We start from the raw sequence: 20,517 nt of genomic DNA, 5'->3' as shown, positions 1-20,517 counted from the left end.
TTTAGAGTGTGGCTTACGGAATTTGTCTATCTCTCTCCTTGAAAAAAAGAGAAAAGGGGTAAAAGATTAGGTGATCTTTTTTTTTTTTCTTTTATATAGTAGGGGTAAATTCTAACCACAAGATGCGTCAGCTACCGACTTAAAGATAATCAAAGCGTTTATATCACGCCACGTGTCTTGTTTCAAAGATCAGGACACATTAGATTCCTTCTCAAACACGCGGGTTTTGGTTGACCAACTCCTATAAGAACCAAAGAAGTCCTTAGACGAGCAACCAGTCTTTTGGTCTGACTGAGTAATTCTCGATTGCTTGCTTCCCAAGGTGAATTGCAGGGGAAGAGAGAGGCGAAGGAAGAGCAGGGAAAGATGATTGAAGTGGTGTTGAACGATCGTCTGGGAAAGAAAGTTAGAGTGAAGTGCAACGACGATGACACCATCGGAGACTTGAAGAAGCTCGTTGCTGCTCAGACGGGAACGAGAGCTGAGAAGATCAGGATTCAGAAGTGGTACAACATCTATAAGGATCACATCACCCTAAAAGACTATGAGATTCATGACGGCATGGGCCTTGAACTCTACTACAACTAAATTGTCTGTCCAATCAAGGTTTACTCTATTTTTTTCTCCGGATTATCGCCTGTCCTATTGTGTTTGGTTCCTGTTTCTTCTTCGTAACTTGTAATTTGGGATTTTGTTAAGAAGTTACTTGATATTGGGTTATATATTTTCTTGTAATTTCGTTTTTGTCAAGTTCGATTGATTGCAAAATTTGGACTTTGGGAGAAAGGATTTTGGGTTTCGCTTATTGTGTCTATGATGTCCTCGATGTTCTACTAATTGTCCCCTTCTTTGAGGGTTGTAGCTTTTGTTGATTGAAGAACCGTGAAATTCTGTTGATTGACGTTCGTTTTCTAAGTCTGGGTTTAGGGTTTTTTTTTTGGGTTCAAATTTTGAACGATGGAATCACCATTACTTCAACCATAATATCATGGAGTTACTCTTTATAATATCCTCTGAACTTCTGATTGAGAAATCAATCACATCATTCAATTATCAGAAAACTCAGAAATGAAAAAGCATCTAAAACATGTAATTCAACAAACACAACTTGACTTGACTTAGTCTTATCTCAACTAATTAGGGTTGGCTAGTCCTGTTCTCCCATTCTGCCCTATTTGAAGCCGTAGCAGTTTTTCCCCCCTTATAAGCAGTGTTGTCCTTCCCCATTACTTCAACCTAGGTCGTTTTCAGCCCTTTTGTTGTCCTTTTACTGTTACCAATTTGCAAATACTTTTAGTTACACATTCGTTTGTTTGTCTTTTCGGCTCGTTGACAAATAATCTGAATCAATTTTGCCTCATCTGGTCACTTTTACGTAGGTTTAGGTCCAATAGTGTTTTCATCTCTAATTCTAGTCTTTCTAACCTTTGCCACCCTTCCACATGAGAACTTGTATGGACTATGATTTAGAGTGAATCAATTAGTCAACAAAATTGATCAAGGGCACAAGAGAAAAACATTGGTACATGAGAGCTTGGCAGTGGGTCGAGAAAATTGGTTTTGTGTTACATAAGCAAGATTTGAATTATAAATTGTCTCATGAATTGCTTTGATTTGATTTCATATGATAAAGTCCAAGAATAATAAAGATGTACCTACCTTTTTACTAATATGAATCTTTCTTCAACATAAATGTGGAGGTGGTTAGATCTGATTGGTTCTCTTGTTCAAATCAGGATAAATCAACTCGAGGCTTGGGTTTTGTTGGCCCTTGCCTTGTTAGAAACAAACATTTAATGTAAGACTCTCATGCAACATGGTCTCTTGCCTGTCCATTTCTTATTGGTTGCATTTGATACTTTTAATTTCGATAATAAATCATAACCCCTTACCTCTTTATAGACTTGTTTGAAACAACATTGAAAAAGGAGATGTGATGCATCAAAATTTTATCGATGATCAGTCCTTGTCCAGGACAAAAAAGATGATCACTAGCAGAGATAGCAATTCGATCCTTGAAAATGCTTTCTCTGATGGTACACTATTCTGCATCGTAATATGTTGCTGGACCAATACAAATGGAGAACTGTGCGGGAACCTTTTTGTAATGAACTTGAGCCTTGTACTTTCAACAACAACAACATAGCCTTATCCCAACTAAATGGGGTCAGCTACGTGGATCCTTGCTCTCCAATCAGCTCTATTTGAAGTTATACATGATATGAGGCCTAAATTATGCATGTCGTTCCTCACCACTTCTCCTAAGGTTATTTTAAGCCTGTCCCTGGCTCTTTTAGTTCCTTCAATCTGAATCAAATCACTCCTCTATACTTGAGCATCCCAATGCCTCCGTTTAACGCGACCATGCCACCTCAAACTACTCTCTTGTAGCTTATAATGGATTGGAGCTACTCCCAACTCTGCTCGAATATGGTCATTCCTTACTTTATCCTTCCTAGTTTTGACATACATCCATCTCAGCATCCTCACTTTTACTACACTTAGTTTATCTATATGATGCTTCTTTACTGCCCAACATTCTACACCATACATAATAGCCAGTCATACGACAGTCCTATAAATTTCTAAACCCTGAAAATCATGACAAAGAGGAAATAGGCATCTCTGTGTATAATTGTGTTTTATCCATGTTTCAGTGAATTGATAGATTGAAAGTTTCTATTGCTGTCATGGTGTAGTGACTTCCATCTACTGCAAGCAGTAGTGAGGCTAGCAAGAAGCAACTTGTGATGTAACTTGGTGTCTTTTGAGAGTTCATTTGAGTGGGTTCAACATATTGTTAAAATAGTTCTTAAAATATTATTAAAATATTCTAGTGTTGTTCCCTTAGAAGTTTGCCTGTTCTCTGAATTAGAAGGATCTTTTGAAGCTCTTCTTGATGCAGAACTGAAGACATAGTCGAGGAGAAGGGCTAAGAAGAACCAGTAGGCTTAATGTGGCCCTTGCTGGATTGATTCCTAGGCTTATTTTGGCCTGGTTTGTTTTGGGTTGATAATTCTTTTATTTCTTTTAATTCCGGTTCAATTGTTTTAGTTATTGAACCAGTTTTGGTGATCCATTGAGTTAACCATAGGATTGGCCAATTAGGTTTATTTTACCTTATCCTTTGGCTAACCAATCAGATTAAGTTTTATCCTTTTTTTTAAAAAAAAAAAAATTCTCTTTAGCTTTAGAGATTTGGATTGTGATCAGGAATACCCCTCCATATATGGGCTATTTTCTGGTCCAATATGGTTTCTTTTTTGGTCTATGATTTGTATTTCTCCATCTTTAAAAAGCTCAAGGGCAGTACTACTGCCAACAATTTTTGCAGTCAACCTTGTTGTCTTGCTGTTGCAGTGAATCAGCCTTCTTCCTTGTGACGAATCAAGAAAACCAGATTGGTGGTGAATCCAATCAAGCCTTAAGGCAATAAGGTGTCTAGTTATCATTATCCTCCTATTTTTTCTGCTATACTTCCCTGTATATCAGATCAAATTCTCCTTTCTCTGAGCATGCTATATTACTATTTTCTTTTACAATCTTTTAGATCTAGAAAAGCTTGAGTGCTGGACATCCATATTTTAAAATCTGAAGGTGATACCTTCCTCAAATTCCTAATCTTGATTGGTTTCTTGTAATCCTATTCAGTCAAAGAGTCTTTTATTACTGCTATGATCCAACCATCAAATTTTTGATCAGACTACATCAATACAAAACAGTTGGAAGGGAGGTCATTCCATTGGAGTCGAACTCTGGTTTTGACTTTTCCCAATTTGACTCAAACTTGTGATTCTCTAGTTTATGCTGATCATTGTTTTCTTACATCAATTGTTCCTATTTTCAGAATCTGTCTGGTTTGCTGAAATATTAAGTTTGCTACTTACACAAGGAATTTTCAGTTCTTCACAATCCAGCCATTGGATTGACTTCCAACTTTTAGGTCTGCCCCTGGATCTTTTAGTTCCTTCAATCTGAATCAAATTACTCCTCCGTATTGGAGTATCCATCTCAAACGGCTTTCTCGTAGCTTATCATGTATCTGAGCTACTCCTAAATCAGCTCTACTTTGATCATTCCTTACTTTATCCTTCCTAGTTTTGTCACTCATCCAACAAATGTAGAAGAGGCAAAAAAATGTAGAAGAAGAAGACCAACTACGTGCCCTTGAGTCTAAAAATTAGACCAACCACAAACTGAACATTTTACTTGAACGTAACTTACTCAAAATTTGGTTAAAGTGATTCAAATAAAATACACAAGACCCAATTGTACGACTGGACCAGACAAAGACCATAGCAGACTAACAACGTGTCCTTGAGTCTAAAAATTAGAGAACATGAAATAACAGAAAACAGCAACTGGGAGCTCCACTTTTCTCAGCTGCACATTATAAATCACCCAACTCTTCACACAACTGCGGGCCTTGTGGATACAAGAGTTTCTGTTTGACTTTCTGCCCCACACCAAATCTTCGTTCTTTGTTTTGTAGAGTTTGCCAAGGTGTTTGTCATTTCCAATTAGTTCTCCATTGACCATCACTCTTTCTTCACCCCAACTAAATAGGTAGGTGGTGGATTTGACATTGAACTTGTAAAATTTGGCCCAAGTTTTAGTAATAGTTTGGGTTGGATCTTAGTTCTTGGGTTTTGTTGTTGTAATGGGTGGAAATATAAATCCTAAAAAGTGGGGTCTTATGGGTGTACATAAAAATTATTATTTTATTAGTGGGTCCCCTGTTGGTGATAAATGAAGGATATATTTTATATTTTATTCTCAAGTTTTTATTGTTTGAGTTGGTTTACAACACTCCTTAGCTGTCTGGGAGTCCTGGTTAGGAAAGCATAGATGTTAGTTATATTAGTGGTTGATTTAATCTAGGAGATTTTTTTTCTTTTCCGTTTTTTATTAATAAGCAATGTAACCAACCCTCCCCCATGATCTATGGTATTTGATTGGTTTAGTTTTTGTTGATGATTGCCTTGTGTGGCTTAATTTGTGTCTTTCTCTTGTTTTCCATTCTTTCATTACCCAACTCTTTTTCTCTCCCTCTCTCATACCCACGGTTAGAGATCTCCCTCTCTTTCATATATTTTATCTCCTCTCCTACGGTGGTTGTTATTCTTTTTCTATTTTCTCACTTTTTCAGATCCTAATTTGGAGAGAGATTGTCTTTCTCTCGCATCACACTAAATTTCTCTGCTGTTTCCTCACTTTGCAAGTTGTCTTTACTTGCTCCCTTATTTCTTATTCGATTTGTTTTGTTTGAATTATCTGATTCCTTAAATTTCTGGAAATCTGGTGCTTTTCCTTTTAAATCTGAACTATCAGATCATTCCATTAGTGGGTCCATTACGTGCAGGCCTATCAGATCTGTCAGATCAGATTCATATGCATCAACTTGCCTAATGGACGCAAAGGAACATTCCATTTCAAAAACTTATTAATAAGAAAGGGGTGAGAAGCATTAGCATCAACGTTATTACTATTCAGCTGGAAGGATAGAATACAGCAATAGTTGTCATTCCTTTACTAGTACTTTGTCGTCTCTTTTCTCTACCCTTTCAGCACTTAATAAGGTTACTGACATTTGTTAGTAGCAGTTAGCAAGAGATGTAAATGCTTACGGGGAAAAGTTTCTCCCGAAGGCCCAACTAGAAAAATCTCTTGATGGCATACCTCCTTTGTGCCACGTGCAAGGGTATTTTGGAAATTTCAACTGTTTTATATCTGGGGATTGACCATGTAGCAAATTTCATATTCAAATCCAATCATACACACACTCTTGTTTTTCCATGCACCCCTTGGTTGTCTGTTTACTCTCTCCATTGTCCTGGATTTTCTAGTGCTTTGTCACTCGGCCATATCCATTTATTCTGAAACTTGACATGTGAACTCGGGACCTTGGGGTTTACCAGTCCACAATACTTTGGCTCAATCCGAGCTGCCATGTCGCAGATATTTGTGATGTCTGGAAAAGCTTTTCTTGGCAGGCCACCCTGAAAAGCTCTTCCCATGCTTACAGTGAACGCATGGAACACGGATCTTTGCCTCTGTGCTTCTCATTGTTGTCTTCTATTTCCTTATTATTGAGCTTTATAATTTAGTTATCAGGAGAATATAGATTTTGAATTTGTTGTGGTTTCGATTGGATGACCAGATATGAAAGTATCCAGCATTCCACATTGGTTATGTAGAACATGCTGTGGCCAGTTCTGCACAGATACATGTGGACAAATGAGTCAGATTGCTACAAGTTTACAACATGAAGAGTGAGTTTTAGTTATCAAGAAAAAAAGGTTTTGAATGGTTTGAATTGGTTGTTATATGACCGACTCTTGCTTAGAAAACATTTGGCACAGCATGGGTTATGCAGTACATGCAGGCCAGTTCAGAACAGTTAAATGTAGATGATGAATTGTTATGTGTTCCGAGGTTTCTCTCCACCTTCAGAGGGATAAAATGTATTCAAATGAACCGGATGTTGTAATGATTCCTAAATTACCTCTATCGAAATGATATATCCTGACTCAGGTTTTGCATGCCTTTAAATTTTCATCTGTGGTTCCATATAAATTTGCAAAAATTGCAGATGGAACCTATTTCTCTAAACAACCCCCCCCTAGGAACATAGCAAAGTGCTGTGTCCATTATGTCGATTGCTGATGTTATTGTCTTTGCATGTGAAATTGGATAAGTACCAGAGTGCGATGCTTGAACTCATGGATGCAGGTGAAACTTGATTGCTGCCATGCGATGTTTTGATATTTTTTCAATGATCATGTTCCTCAGTTTATTCCTTGTAACCAATTTGTGAAATCTGTTTATTAAAGAAAAAGTGATATTACAGCTTCATGATTTCAATTCTCTCTTTTAATTTTGTATTTGAAAAACAGGTATGATGGTTAGGTGTGGGTGTTGGAAATTGTCTCTCGGTCCAGAGGAGAGGCAATACATGATCAGAACTCAAAAGCAGTGTTTACTTCTTTGAGTCTATGAGATATGTAATGTAATGCAGACATTGACACTCCTTACTTCCGAGGAGGAAATGGAAAACTTAAAATGATTGCTAGATTGGTGAGACTTGTATTGTAATTTAGAATTGTTTAAGACTCTATCTGGAGTAATCTTCTTTCTTATGTTGGTAGGCAGTGAGGCCTTCACCATCTGATTGTTGTTTAAAACTTCAATTATATATATATGATGGATATATCATAGTTTAATTACTTGGTCTAGCTGCTGCAGTTGCTAGTTAAATTAGCCTTATTGAATTATTCTCTCAATCCACTCTTCTACTTCTGTGTAATTCTGTGTACTTGCTTGGCATAAACCCTGCAATATAACTTTTGGCCTTTGATACCAACAGTGACCCTTAAATACCAGAATTGAAAGAGAATGGAATTTTGAATTATAAAAAAAAGGAAAAATTTCACGGACACCCCCTCTATGTATTCAATATGTCACGGATTTACCAAACTTGGTCAAAATGTCACAAACACCTCCTATTTTATGATTTTATTTCAACTTAGTCCACTCCATTAGTCTACAGTTAAGTGGCTGTTAATTCTTTTTAAATGGTGAAATTACCCTTACTTGTGAACTCCCTATAATACTCTTAAGGGTAAAATCCCAAATACAAACCATTCTCTTCATAGGACCCACCATTTCTTCTTCTTCTTCTTTGTTTCTTTGTGCTTCACCGCTCCAGCCTCCGATCACCACCAATATCAATGACTTTCATGGCAGCACTTAGACGGACCATTGTAATTGATGCCCAGGCTCGCATGTCTATCAACCTATAAATACACTTTACATATCTCCATCTTCTTCTACTCATTGATTCTTCTTTTATTTTCATTCAATTTCTCTGTTTTTGTTTTGAGTTTTAGTTTCTCAAATCTCAATTCGATTGTTCCAAGCTCAAGGAAGAAGAAGAAGAAGATATTGGCGATCTTAACAAGACAATAGCTCGTTCACCAAAGGAGCTGCACCCCTGATTCTTCGAGGAGTGCTGAAAAGGCTAATCTAATTTCAGAGGAGATTCTCAAGGATTTCATCTCTTCCCATCCCGGTAATGCCTTTTCCATGGTGTTCAACAATGCGCTTGCTAATGTTCGTCCTGACCAAATCTACTCCCTCCACAACCAAAGCTACCCATATTGTGCGATTTTATTTGTTGCTTTTGAATTTCTTCAAGTTTAGATCAAAAATCAAACAGATTATTAGAGATAAGAATGAAGCAATATTGAAGACCATTTTGTTTTTTTGTTTACCTGGTCATAGCCGCTGTCCAACCACCCTCTCTTTCCCCTTCTTCTTCTTCTTATTCTTATTATTCTCCATACACCATAATTGAACCCATCTCTCCATTGAATTTCAAAATTCATCTCTATTTCTCTTCCATTAACCAAATATCCATCATCATCGTTACCCACTCCCTTTCCAAAGCCCCCAAAACGAAACCCATCTTCCGCACTTCATTCTTTAGCCCAACTCAAAACCCCTGCCAGCACTTCTTTCCTTGGTTTTTGCAGGTTAAATGATGTTAACGACCTCATTTTGTTTTTCTTAACGTTATCTGATCGGATCAATTTGCAAATTGTATGAAATCCAAACTCTAGGTCTTCCAACAGTTTCCAGCGGGAAAAATCAGGGGAAATTTGGGGATCGAAGGTTATTTCTTACAATGGACTATGATGATTTTAGATTGATTTTGAGGAATTCAAGGGGTGGATGTCTAGAATTTCATGGACACGGCAATCTCTGTTGACTCTTTGGATTACGAAAACGAATTGAAGGATTGAAGGGATGGAATTGTAGAGCGGCTTTACGGAAACGAATAAACAAATCATGGACACGGCAATTTTGGTTGGGCGAGCGTCACGAGTAGTCAAGGGGGCGGGCCGTTGCAGCAGGTGGTGGGGTGGTGGTGGTCGTGCGGGAAGACGAGGGTGTGGTGGTGGCGGCGGCGGCAATGGTGAATGGTGATGGTTTAGTACCTTAAACGTAATTTGTCAAACATTGGATACCCAACTTATCATTTTATCAAACGTTAGGTACCTTAAGTGTCATTTATCTATTTTTTATTTAAATAACTAAGAGGGTAAAGTCGACATTTTAACTTTGGGTGGTAACCCTGCTTAACGTGAGGGGGAAGGTTGCCATTTTGACCAAGTTTGGTAAATCCGTGACATATTGAATACTTAGAGGGGGTGTCCGTGAAATTTTCCCTAAAAAAAAAAAAAAAATTAGAGACCCGATCAACTAGTAAAAGAATCAGAATTTAAATAGCACACTGCATACATAAGAATAACCCTAGACCTCCTACCTTTCTAGGTAGACTTAAGACCTTCCAAGACATAGGAGACTAAACCCGTATGATCTACAGAAGCACTTCTCCAAAATCTAGCACTAATAACATCTAATTGAAAACACAAGAGCAATGGAAAGTTAAAGACAAACATCCAACAAGTAGGAATAGAATTAAGAACTGATTTAATCAGGATAGATCTACCTGCTTGAGATATCAAATAGGCTTTTTACATCCTAAGTTTAACTTGGACTCGATTTAAGACACTATTCCATATAGCTTTTTTACCATATTAGACAACTAGGGGGAACCCTCCTCCGTCAGAGAAACCCTAAGAATATTAAAGACTTTATCCCTAATTACAGAAGAAGTACCCTTGCTAAAAAATACACTACTTTTGGAAAAATTAAATTGTTGGCCCAACTATCTCAATGGGCGATTCCATCTATTATAGTTAAAAAAAAAGAGTAACAAGAGGTTTTTCAAATCAGAAATTGTCTGTATCTTCATCTTCTTTAAGTATTTCTAACTTCAAAATAATCCTAAAACATATTTATAATAATCAGCATCGGTAAGGCATCCTTTTCAGTAGCTTGACCAAAAATAAAAAATAAAAAAAAATCAATGTACCATCAACAAACAAAAGGTTGGTTTTCTCAGGACCACCCCTTCCCATTTTAATCCCTTAAATATATTAAGTTTACGATGGACATGTTATGACCTAGATTAGCCTTCCATTGCTAAAATGAAGAGTATGGGTTAAGAGGACAACCTTGATAGATATCGCTATACGGTTAAAAAAAAACCAAAACTATTACCTTGAAAGCTTGATAGAATAGGAGCACATAGAGACTAAAATGATAAATCATATCACACCAATGTTGGTCAAACCCTGAGTACTAAAAAATGACTCTAAAATATATCCCCACTCTAATTTATCATTAGCTTTTGACATGTCCAACTTGAAAGTCATCCAACCTTTTTTTACGTTTCCAAGGGAAATCAAGGACCTCGACCTCATGAGCAATTATGACAATATTATCATTGATCTGTCTACTCTTGATAAAAGCTATTTGAAACGGAAAAATTATTCTCCCAAATACATGCTCGAGCCTAACGACCAAAATTTTAGTTATGAACCTTGAAATAACTATACATAAACTTTTTGGTCTAAAATCTTCAACACTTAATCAACATTATCCTTTTTTGAAATTAATTTAAGCCCTCAAAAAGCTTAAATTAATTGCCATGAGATTCCTTGCATTCATGGAGACTTGGTTTGATATCGTTTGCACCAACCTTTCTATGTTTCCAATGGCAAACCTTTGTAGCCCTAAGTAAAATCTTCAAGAAAAAGGAGGAACTGAATGCAAATTTTCGTGAGTTGGATGCATGATGCCATGATTCAATTTTTATAGCATTTTATTTATTGAATCTATTTTGAAGTCCATGGGGTTTCCTTTCCTTTCATAATGGATAATCTTATTATTATAGCATTTTTAAGTAGAATCTACATTTGAAGTCCTAACCAATTTCAGGGACCTCTGTCACAGTGCCATTTTTGTTGACCCAAACACGAACCCTAGTGCAGACATAGTCATGAGTGATAAGCATTCCTTCCAACAAAATGACAGCAGTAACTAAAGGATTCTCTCTTTCGACTGTTGCAGCCGCAACTTTGCCTTCTACCCCGACGAGCTCTGGCCATGACCTCTTCCCTACAGAGAATTATAAAGCATATATAAGATAAGACAATATAGAAATGCTTCAAAGGTTGGTTGCCCTTAAGGTTTTGTATATTCTTACCAATGCAATATGATGGCATTGTTTCTCTTTCTTCTCTTCCCTATCTTTCTCCTTCTCCTTGTGACTTGATAGCTCTTATTTAATTAGAAGGAGTTTGAGTATTTATGGAGTGAAATAAAGGTTTGTGGTTGGGTTGTGATGATGCGGATGTAAACTGGTGTAGCCCAATATTTCCACATCAGCACATTTTCATAAGCTACCCGTTGAGATTTGAACATTGGGTGTTGACGGTTGAGAATGTAACCGACGAACGTTGGGTGTTAAGAATTGTAACCGCCAGACATTGTGGTGGAGATTTGTAACTGTCTCCATGCATATTTCATAATGGAGGAAATGAAGATAAATATCAGAAGGGGCCTGGTCTCGCAGTAAGTCAAACATTTGAATTGTTATTCATTGTTAATGTGTGTGTGTGTGTGTGTGTTGCCTAAGAATATAAGAGACCAGAACACCTATTGTGCTGAAGCATTCCAAAGTTTGGAGTTGCAGATCAAAGCGTGTAGGTCCCTTAAAATGAGTTTGGATCAGGTCCCCACATAGGGATGTGTGGAGTCAAATCTGGACCCTCCATGGGGTGTGGGTCCTACACAGCAGAGGTAGGTGGAGGATTTGACCATGAACTATGTGGATGTAAACTGGTGTGGCCCAATATTTCCACATCAGCACATTTCCATAAGCTACCCATTGGGATTGGAACATTGGGTGTTGACGATTGAGAATGTAACCGACGAACGTTGGGTGTTAAGAATTGTAACCGCCAGACGTTGTAGTGCAGATTTATAACTATCTCCATGCATATTTCATAATGGAGGAAATGGGGATAAATATCAGAAGGGGCCTGGTCTCGCGGTAAGTCAAACATTTGAATTGTTTTTCATTGTTAATGTGTGCGTGTGTGTTGCCTAAGAATATAAGAGACCAGAACACCTATTGTGCTGAAGTATTCCAAAGTTTGGAGTTGCAGATCAAAGTGTGTAGGTCCCTTAAAATGAGTTTGGATCAGGTCCCCACATAGGGATGTGTGGAGTCAAATCTGGACCCTCCATGGGATGTGGGTCCTACACAGCAGAGGTAGATGGTGGATTTGACCTTGAACTATGTGGATGTAAACTGGTGTGGCCCAATATTTCCACATCAGCACATTTCCATAAGCTACCCGTTGGGATTTGAACATTGGGTGTTGATGGTTGAGAATGTAACCGACGAACGTTGGGTGTTAAGAATTGTAACTGCCAGACGTTGTAGTGGAGATTTGTAACTATCTCCATGCATATTTCATAATGGAGGAAATGGGGATAAATATCAGAAGGGGCCTGGTCTCGCGGTAAGTCAAACTTTTGAATTGTTATTCATTGTTAATGTGTGTGTGTGTTGCCTAAGAATATAAGAGACCAGAACACCTATTGTGCTGAAGTATTCCAAAGTTCGGAGTTGCAGATCAGAGCGTGTAGGTCCCTTAAAATGAGTTTGATTAGGTCCCCACATAGGGATGTGTGGAGTCAAATCTGGACCCTCCATGGGGTGTGGGTCCTACACAGCAGAGGTAGGTGGTGGATTTGACCTTGAACTAAGCGGATATAAACTGGTGTGGCCCAATATTTCCACATCAGCACATTTCCATAAGCTACCCGTTGGGATTTGAACATTGGGTGTTGACGATTGAGAATGTAACTGACGAACGTTGGATGTTAAGAATTGTAACCGCCAGACGTTGTAGTGGAGATTTGTAACTGTCTCCATGCATATTTCATAATGGAGGAAATGGGGATAAATATCAGAAGGGGCCTGGTCTCGCGGTAAGTCAAACATTTGAATTGTTATTCATTGTTAATGTGTGTGTGTGTGTTGCCTAAGAATATAAGAGACCGAACACCTATTGTGCTGAAGTATTCCAAAGTTCGGAGTTGCGGATCGGAGCGTGTAGGTCCCTTAAAATGAGTTTGATTAGGTCCCCACATAGGGATGTGTGGAGTCAAATCTGGACCCTCCATGGGGTGTGGGTCCTACACAAGAGGTAGGTGGTGGATTTGACCTTGAACTAAGCGGATATAAACGGTGTGGCCCAATATTTCCACATCAGCACATTTCCATAAGCTACCCGTTGGGATTTGAACATTGGGTGTTGACGATTGAGAATGTAACTGACGAACGTTGGATGTTAAGAATTGTAACCGCTAGACGTTGTAGTGGAGATTTGTAACTGTCTCCATGCATATTTCATAATGGAGGAAATGGGGATAAATATCAGAAGGGGCCTGGTCTCGCGGTAAGTCAAACATTTGAATTGTTATTCATTGTTAATGTGTGTGTGTGTGTGTTGCCTAAGAATATAAGAGACCGGAACACCTATTATGCTGAAGTATTCCAAAGTTTGGAGTTGCAGATCAAAGTGTGTAGGTCCCTTAAAATGAGTTTGGATCAGGTCCCCACATAGGGATGTGTGGAGTCAAATCTGGACCCTCCATGGGGTGTGGGTCCTACACAGTAGAGGTAGGTGGTGGGTTTGACCTTAAACTATGTGGATGTAAACTGGTGTGGCCCAATATTTCCACATCAGCACATTTCCATAAGCTACCCGTTTGGATTTGAACATTGGGTGTTGATGGTTGAGAATGTAATCGACGAACGTTGGGTGTTAAGAATTGTAACCGCCAGACATTGTGGTGGAGATTTGTAACTGTCTCCATGCATATTTCATAATGGAGGAAATGAGGATAAATATCAGAAGGGGCCTGGTCTCGCAGTAAGTCAAACATTTGAATTGTTATTCATTGTTAATGTGTGTGTGTGTGTGTTGCCTAAGAATATAAGAGACCAGAACACCTATTGTGCTGAAGTATTCCAAAGTTTGGAGTTGCAGATCAAAGCGTGTAGGTCCCTTAAAATGAGTTTGGATCAGGTCCCCACATAGGGATGTGTGGAGTCAAATCTGGACCCTCCATGGGGTGTGGGTCCTACATAGTAGAGGTAGGTGGTGGATTTGACCTTGAACTATGCGGATGTAAATTGGTGTGGCCCAATATTTCCACATCAGCACATTTCCATAAGCTACCTGTTTGGATTTGAACATTGGGTGTTGATGGTTGAGAATGTAACCGACGAACGTTGGGTGTTAAGAATTGTAACCGCCAGACATTGTGGTGGAGATTTGTAACTGTCTCCATGCATATTTCATAATGGAGGAAATGAGGATAAATATCAAAAGGGGCCTGGTCTCGCAGTAAGTCAAACATTTGAATTGTTATTCATTGTTAATGTGTGTGTGTGTGTGTTGCCTAAGAATATAAGAGACCAGAACACCTATTATGCTGAAGTATTCCAAAGTTTGGAGTTGCAGATCAAAGCGTGTAGGTCCCTTAAAATGAGTTTGGATCAAGTCCCCACATAGGGATGTGTGGAGTCAAATCTGGACCCTCCATGGGGTGTGGGTCCTACACAGTAGAGGTAGGTGGTGGGTTTGACCTTAAACTATGTGGATGTAAACTGGTGTGGCCCAATATTTCCACATCAACACATTTCCATAAGCTACCCGTTTGGATTTGAACATTGGGTGTTGATGGTTGAGAATGTAACCGATGAACGTTGGGTGTTAAGAATTGTAACCGCCAGACGTTGTAGTGGAGATTTGTAACTGTCTCCATGCATATGTCATAATGGAGGAAATGGGGATAAATATCAGAAGGGGCCTGGTCTCGCGGTAAGTCAAACATTTGAATTGTTATTCATTGTTAATGTGTGTGTGTGTGTGTTGCCTAAGAATATAAGAGACCAGAACACCTATTGTGCTGAAGTATTCCAAAGTTCGGAGTTGCAGATCAGAGCGTGTAGGTCCCTTAAAATGAGTTTGATCAGGTCCCCATATAGGGATGTGTGGAGTCAAATCTGGACCCTCCATGGGGTGTGGGTCCTACACAGCAGAGGTAGGTGGTGGATTTGACCTTGAACTATGCGGATATAAACTGGTGTGGCCCAATATTTCCACATCAGCACATTTCCATAAGCTACCCGTTGGGATTTGAACATTGGGTGTTGGCGGTTGAGAATGTAACTGACGAACGTTGGGTGTTAAGAATTGTAACTGCCAAACGTTGTGGTGGAGATTTGTAACTTTCTCCATGCATATTTCATAATGGAGGAAATGGGGATATATATCAAAAGGGGTCTGGTCTCGCGGTAAGTCAAACATTTGAATTGTTATTCATTGTTAATGTGTGTGTGTGTTGTGCCTAAGAATATAAAAGACCAGAACACCTATTGTGCTGAAGTATTCCAAAGTTCGGAGTTGCAGATCAGAGCGTGTAGGTCCCTTAAAATGAGTTTGATCAGGTCCCCACATAGGGATGTGTGGAGTCAAATCTGGACCCTCCATGGGATGTGGGCCCTACACACTAGAGGTAGGTGGTGGATTTGACCTTGAACTTGTAACACAGGCTTGGTTTAAATTTGGGCCAGGTTTTAGTAACAGTTTGGGTTGGATCTACTTCTTAGGTTTTATTGTTGTAATGGGCCGAAATGTAAAACCCAAAAGTGGTGTTTAAAGGATATACATGAAAATTATTATTTTTATCCTGTTGGTGATAAATGAAGTATATATCTTATATCCATAAGGGTGGAGCTTTCTGCAACGGTAAGGTTGCTTCATTTCTCTTACCCCCCAAAAAAAAAAAGTTGCTTCATTTCCTTACCCCAAAAAAAAAAAAACAGGTTGCTTCATATTTGTAAATAAATCATCACTCGTTAGGGTATTACCTGAACGGAGATGGAAACTCAGCGGAAGAGGATCTCGTACCAATTTGATTACAAGCTTCACGAACTCGAACAATCTCCTTCACGATCTTTGAATATCTTGAAAGGTTTCTCCATAGAAAACTTTACACCACAAATCCCTAGGAAGAGATGGAATTCCAAAGAGAACACAAAACACTTGGGAGAAGGAGAATTTGGTTTCTCAGATGATTTAGTCTTAGGGTTATAGTCTTTCAATTTAAAACCAAAACCTTAAGACCCCTGCCCCTATTTAGACTCCCACTGGGAATCGATCTAAGAGGGGGGAAGAGACCCAGCCACTTCAGTGGCTGGTTCTCTCCACGTGTTGCGGGTCGGGTTGGGTCCAGCCTGCCCCTTGTGGGCGGCTTGGACTCGGCCTGGCCTGTGTCCTATTTACAATTTTAACGAAATGATCATGGGTTCAAGTCTCTGGAAACAGTCTCTTTGGGAACCAGGGGTATTTTTTTTTTTTTTTTTTGTACTCTCATGAATGTAGAGAACACACCACTGGATACCAACTAAGAATTTAACACAGAATTAGAAGACCAACTAAAAGATACTATGCAAAGATTAAGGAGGATCAACAATAAATAGACAAGATAATATTGGATATCAGGAAACAGAAACAAATATAGATGAACAATATTAGGAAAAACAAAATTCTAGATCAGAAAATAGTAGAAGACCAAAAACAAACAAGAAAACAGAAAACCAACATAAAATCACTAATGAAAACCTTGATATATAATCAAAAATTATAATGAGATGCAAGGAAAGAGCTAAAAAGCACTGTAACAAGCACAAGGTTAAAAACCCAAACAAAGGTATGATAATGGAAAGGTATTATTATACTATTAGTATGGGAATGTGTAATTAACACCTCTATAGGTGTATTTAGAACTGGACACATCCTTTTATAATTGTTCAAAATTTTAAAATTCTATGTTTAAGTTAAAGGTATAAAAGGGTTTTCAAAAGTAATTTAAAAGCGACATATCACTATGTCATTATCAAAATGTGTCATTGTCATATACATATTTCTCGATAGGATTCCTCTCTAGTGAGGAGATCGCCCAATGAGGCATCCAATGGTTGGGTTGCTTGGCACACATCCCAGCACGTGTCTAGGCAATCCAGCCGTTTGATGCTCATTGGGCGATGCCCTCATTGGAGAGGATTCGGATCCCATTTTTCAAGTATAGGTGAAATTACAATATAGGGACAAATAATGCTACCTGGTCGTGTGCGGTGCGTGGCTCCTACGCCTAGACACAGGGCTGCGTAAAATGACCGTCGTGCCCTCATAGATTTTCACCTTTCCATGAGGACATGACAGTCAATTCACACAGCCTTGTGCATAGGCATAGGCACCCGACGAGGTAGCAATCTTTTCCCTTTAGAATGTAACCCACCTCATTGCAAAAATTAAACTAAACGACATTACTTAAGTCCTTAACTCCCCTTCCTAGCCATCACCTTCACATACATTATTTTCAGCCGAATCCAAAGACTTAGAGAGAGAGAGAGAGAGAGAGAGAGAGAGAGAGAGTACAAGTTTAAAAGAACAAACCGAATATGAACATGAACAATATATATTTGACTTCATGAAAGATTTATAATATTAATTTAAATGACTTGATACAATTTAAAAGAACAAACAATATGAACATGAAAATATACTATTTGACTTCAAAGATCTTATATATTAATTTAAATGACTGATACAAGTTTAAAGAACAAACCAATATGAACTTCAATTGACTTCAATGAAAGATCTTATGCGAGTATTAATTTAAATGACTTGAGTACAAATTTAAAAGAACAAACCGAATATGAACATGAACAATATACTATTTGACTTCAATGAAAGATCTTATACCGAGTATTAATTTTAAATGACTTGAGTACAAATTTAAAAGAACAAACCGAATATGAACATGAACAATATACTATTTGACTTCAATGAAAGATCTTATACCAGTATTAATTTAAATGACTATACAAATTTAAAAGAAAAAGAATGAACATGAACAATATATTTAATTAAGCACAAATTTAAAAGAACAAACAATATGAACATGAACAATGCAACTTCAATGAAAGATCTTATACCAGTTTTAAAAGAACAAACCGAATCATGAACATTTTTTGACAATTTCCATAATAAAGATTGGACTTTTGACATTTCCATATGTACTAGGTCCACAAATATCTACCATGTGACAATAATCCTATATTGATTTTCAAAATTTTTGACATTTTATCCATATCATCATCTTTAATTATCTTTGAAAAGTTTTAACTCAATCTACTTCTTCCCAATTGAGATATGAAGTTATGAAAATTGGTAGACAGTCCCACATTGGTGGCATTAGGATAACTTCTTCTAATTTAAAGAAATAAGGATAAAAGTCATAACATGATAGGTTCGATAAGGACTTAATTGAAATCACAAAATTTGATATGTGACTAATCTGGGAGGAAGAATTTCCTATGAAATGATTGATACAGTCAAAGATAACCTCCACAGTCCACACGACTCTATAAAGTCAAATCTTGTTTATAAGGAAAAAGTTCTTGAAGAAGATAACCAACTTATAAAGTATATGAATATTTTTGTGTTCGTTAACAAATATGACTTATTAATCCTATTTATGCTCACAATTTCTTGTACGCATGGATATGATAATGAGTTGTAATCATTCTACGCAGTATAAAAAAGGACAAAAATAATATTGTATATAGGACAAATATCATTATGAGGTTAAATTTTTTCATTACCAAAAAATACCTCGATACTTTAACCTATGAATTTGAGGACAACCAATTTATATTTGGGGTTAAGATCGTCACGATGATACACTTCATGTAACCGACAATAGTTATATCGAGCAAAACCCTTCTTTAATTGCTCTACAAATATCGGAAAAATATATAACTTTGGGGTAAAGACTGGGCATATTGGTGTTCTACTCAACCTGAGTCTGTTTCATCCCATCCTCTCCATTGGGCACAACTGCTAGCTATAACGCCGTACCCAACCCTCTCTCATAACTTTATTTTTTATTTGTATGGTGAAGAAAAGAAGACATGAGAAAAATCTTTATTCTTATCATCCCGATGATTGTTGAGCAGTGATTATGGTTGTATACCTTGAAATGTTGTAAGAATATTGAAAAGTCAAAAAGTCAAATTTAAGATTTCGTGTATTTCAAGCTTCTAAAGTTCAATATAAAGCACCCAAAACCCCAAAACAAATCAAACTTTACGTATAAACGGTTTGTTAGTCAAAAGAACCCAATTACCTATAAATACTAAACTCTTTGGACGTAAGAGCTATCAAGTTCACAAGGAGAAGGAGAAAGAAATTAAAGGCAAAAGAAGATCTAGAGAGACAATCAATCATGTCAACCGAATGCACTGGTAAGTATTAGAGAAGGATTCTTATATATATTTGTTTTATAATTCTCTGATATGATATATATGCATATGTTTATGTTAATTGGTTTTCTATATAAATAGGGAAGAGTTCATGGCCAGAGCTGGTTGGGGAACAAGGGGAAGTTGCAGTAGAAACAATTGAGAGGGAGAATCCCACAGTTACTGCTGTGATTGTGCCGGAAGGATCGTTTGTTACCACAGACTATGTCTGCACTAGGGTTCGTGTTTGGGTCGACGAAAATGGCACTGTGACAAGAAAACCTACAATTGGTTAGGACTACTTCGAGTAGATTATATATACCTAAGATGCTATCAAATGTATTAATTATGTAATGGTATTATGAAAAGGAAGCCCTTTGGAACACTTGTATGAATCAAACTTAAATAATAGAGTGCCTTAATAAATAAGGGTGGTTCCTATTCCTTAATGGTAAACTATTTGTTCCTTTAAATTTTCTCTCTCTCTCTCTTTGTGTGTGTGTGTGGTAAGATGGCCGTCTGATATATTTGTTGGAAGAATAGTCCCACATCGGTTAGCCTTGTGTGTGTGTGTGTGTGTGTGTGTGTGTGTGGTGGAGGGGGGGGGGGGGTTAAGATGTCCTTCTGGTGTATTTGTTGGGAGAATAGTCTCACATCAATTAGCCCTGAGATCTTCCCTCAACTCAATAGTTCGAGATTTTGAATTAGATATTTACATGACATCATAGCCGGTCGGTTTTCTCCAAATGTCTTCGGATCCTACCTCTGGGAACGTTGGAGCTTTTGGGTTATCCACCATGTATTGGACGGATCCAGATCCTCTACGGCACATTGCCCGTAGCGGTCTGTGTGGCGCAAACTGACCTGTACGTATGCGCAAAGATCGTCTTACTCCTGTCCAAACGTCTTGCCCGAGCGGGGGTAAAGTGATCATTGCACCCGCGGTCCAGTCTACGGCGCACAGGCCGCTACGGGCAGCTGCGTCGTACACAATCTGAATTGGTATTGGACAACTACATATGAAACACTTTCTCAAAGTGATTTTTGGATATTTACGATATTATCCATCATATATTGGACTAATAAATATGAAACACTTTCTCGGAGCTGAGTGACATTTTAATAGATACTCTCTCACGCTAGAGGCTCCACGGGAGAACAAACTCTTCAAAATATTGACTTTACAGCCATTTCCATCGTTTTGTTATGGCTCG

The 20,517-nt window shown here is 37.9% G+C and overlaps 2 protein-coding genes across 4 annotated transcripts; both read left to right on the top strand.

Moving 5' to 3' along the window:
* Window positions 1–282: 282 nt before the first annotated feature.
* LOC122641318 (ubiquitin-like protein 5) lies at window positions 283–16,723 on the top strand. 3 transcript variants are annotated; one of them, XM_043834521.1, is made up of 2 exons: window positions 283–606; window positions 16,708–16,723. In XM_043834521.1, the coding sequence occupies exon 1, from the start codon at window positions 367–369 to the stop codon at window positions 586–588; it is 222 nt and encodes a 73-aa protein (XP_043690456.1). In that variant the 5' UTR covers window positions 283–366; the 3' UTR covers window positions 589–606; window positions 16,708–16,723. The 3 variants fall into 3 exon arrangements, with proteins under 3 accessions (XP_043690456.1, XP_043690453.1, XP_043690455.1); XM_043834518.1 differs by lacking the exon at window positions 16,708–16,723 and adding an exon at window positions 6,897–6,970; XM_043834520.1 differs by lacking the exon at window positions 16,708–16,723 and adding an exon at window positions 6,912–6,965.
* On the top strand, window positions 6,380–19,627 carry LOC122643730 (glu S.griseus protease inhibitor-like). The gene is made up of 5 exons (XM_043837318.1): window positions 6,380–6,435; window positions 6,897–6,904; window positions 7,019–7,077; window positions 19,274–19,310; window positions 19,406–19,627. The coding sequence occupies exons 1-5, from the start codon at window positions 6,380–6,382 to the stop codon at window positions 19,597–19,599; spliced, it is 354 nt and encodes a 117-aa protein (XP_043693253.1). The 3' UTR covers window positions 19,600–19,627.
* The last annotated feature ends 890 nt before the right edge of the window (window positions 19,628–20,517 follow it).

Source organism: Telopea speciosissima, chromosome 10, assembly GCF_018873765.1.
Source record: "Telopea speciosissima isolate NSW1024214 ecotype Mountain lineage chromosome 10, Tspe_v1, whole genome shotgun sequence".
Classification (NCBI taxonomy): domain Eukaryota; kingdom Viridiplantae; phylum Streptophyta; class Magnoliopsida; order Proteales; family Proteaceae; genus Telopea; species Telopea speciosissima.
The sequence above is the reverse complement of the archived record's forward strand: the minus strand, read 5'-3'. Positions and strand labels throughout refer to the sequence as shown.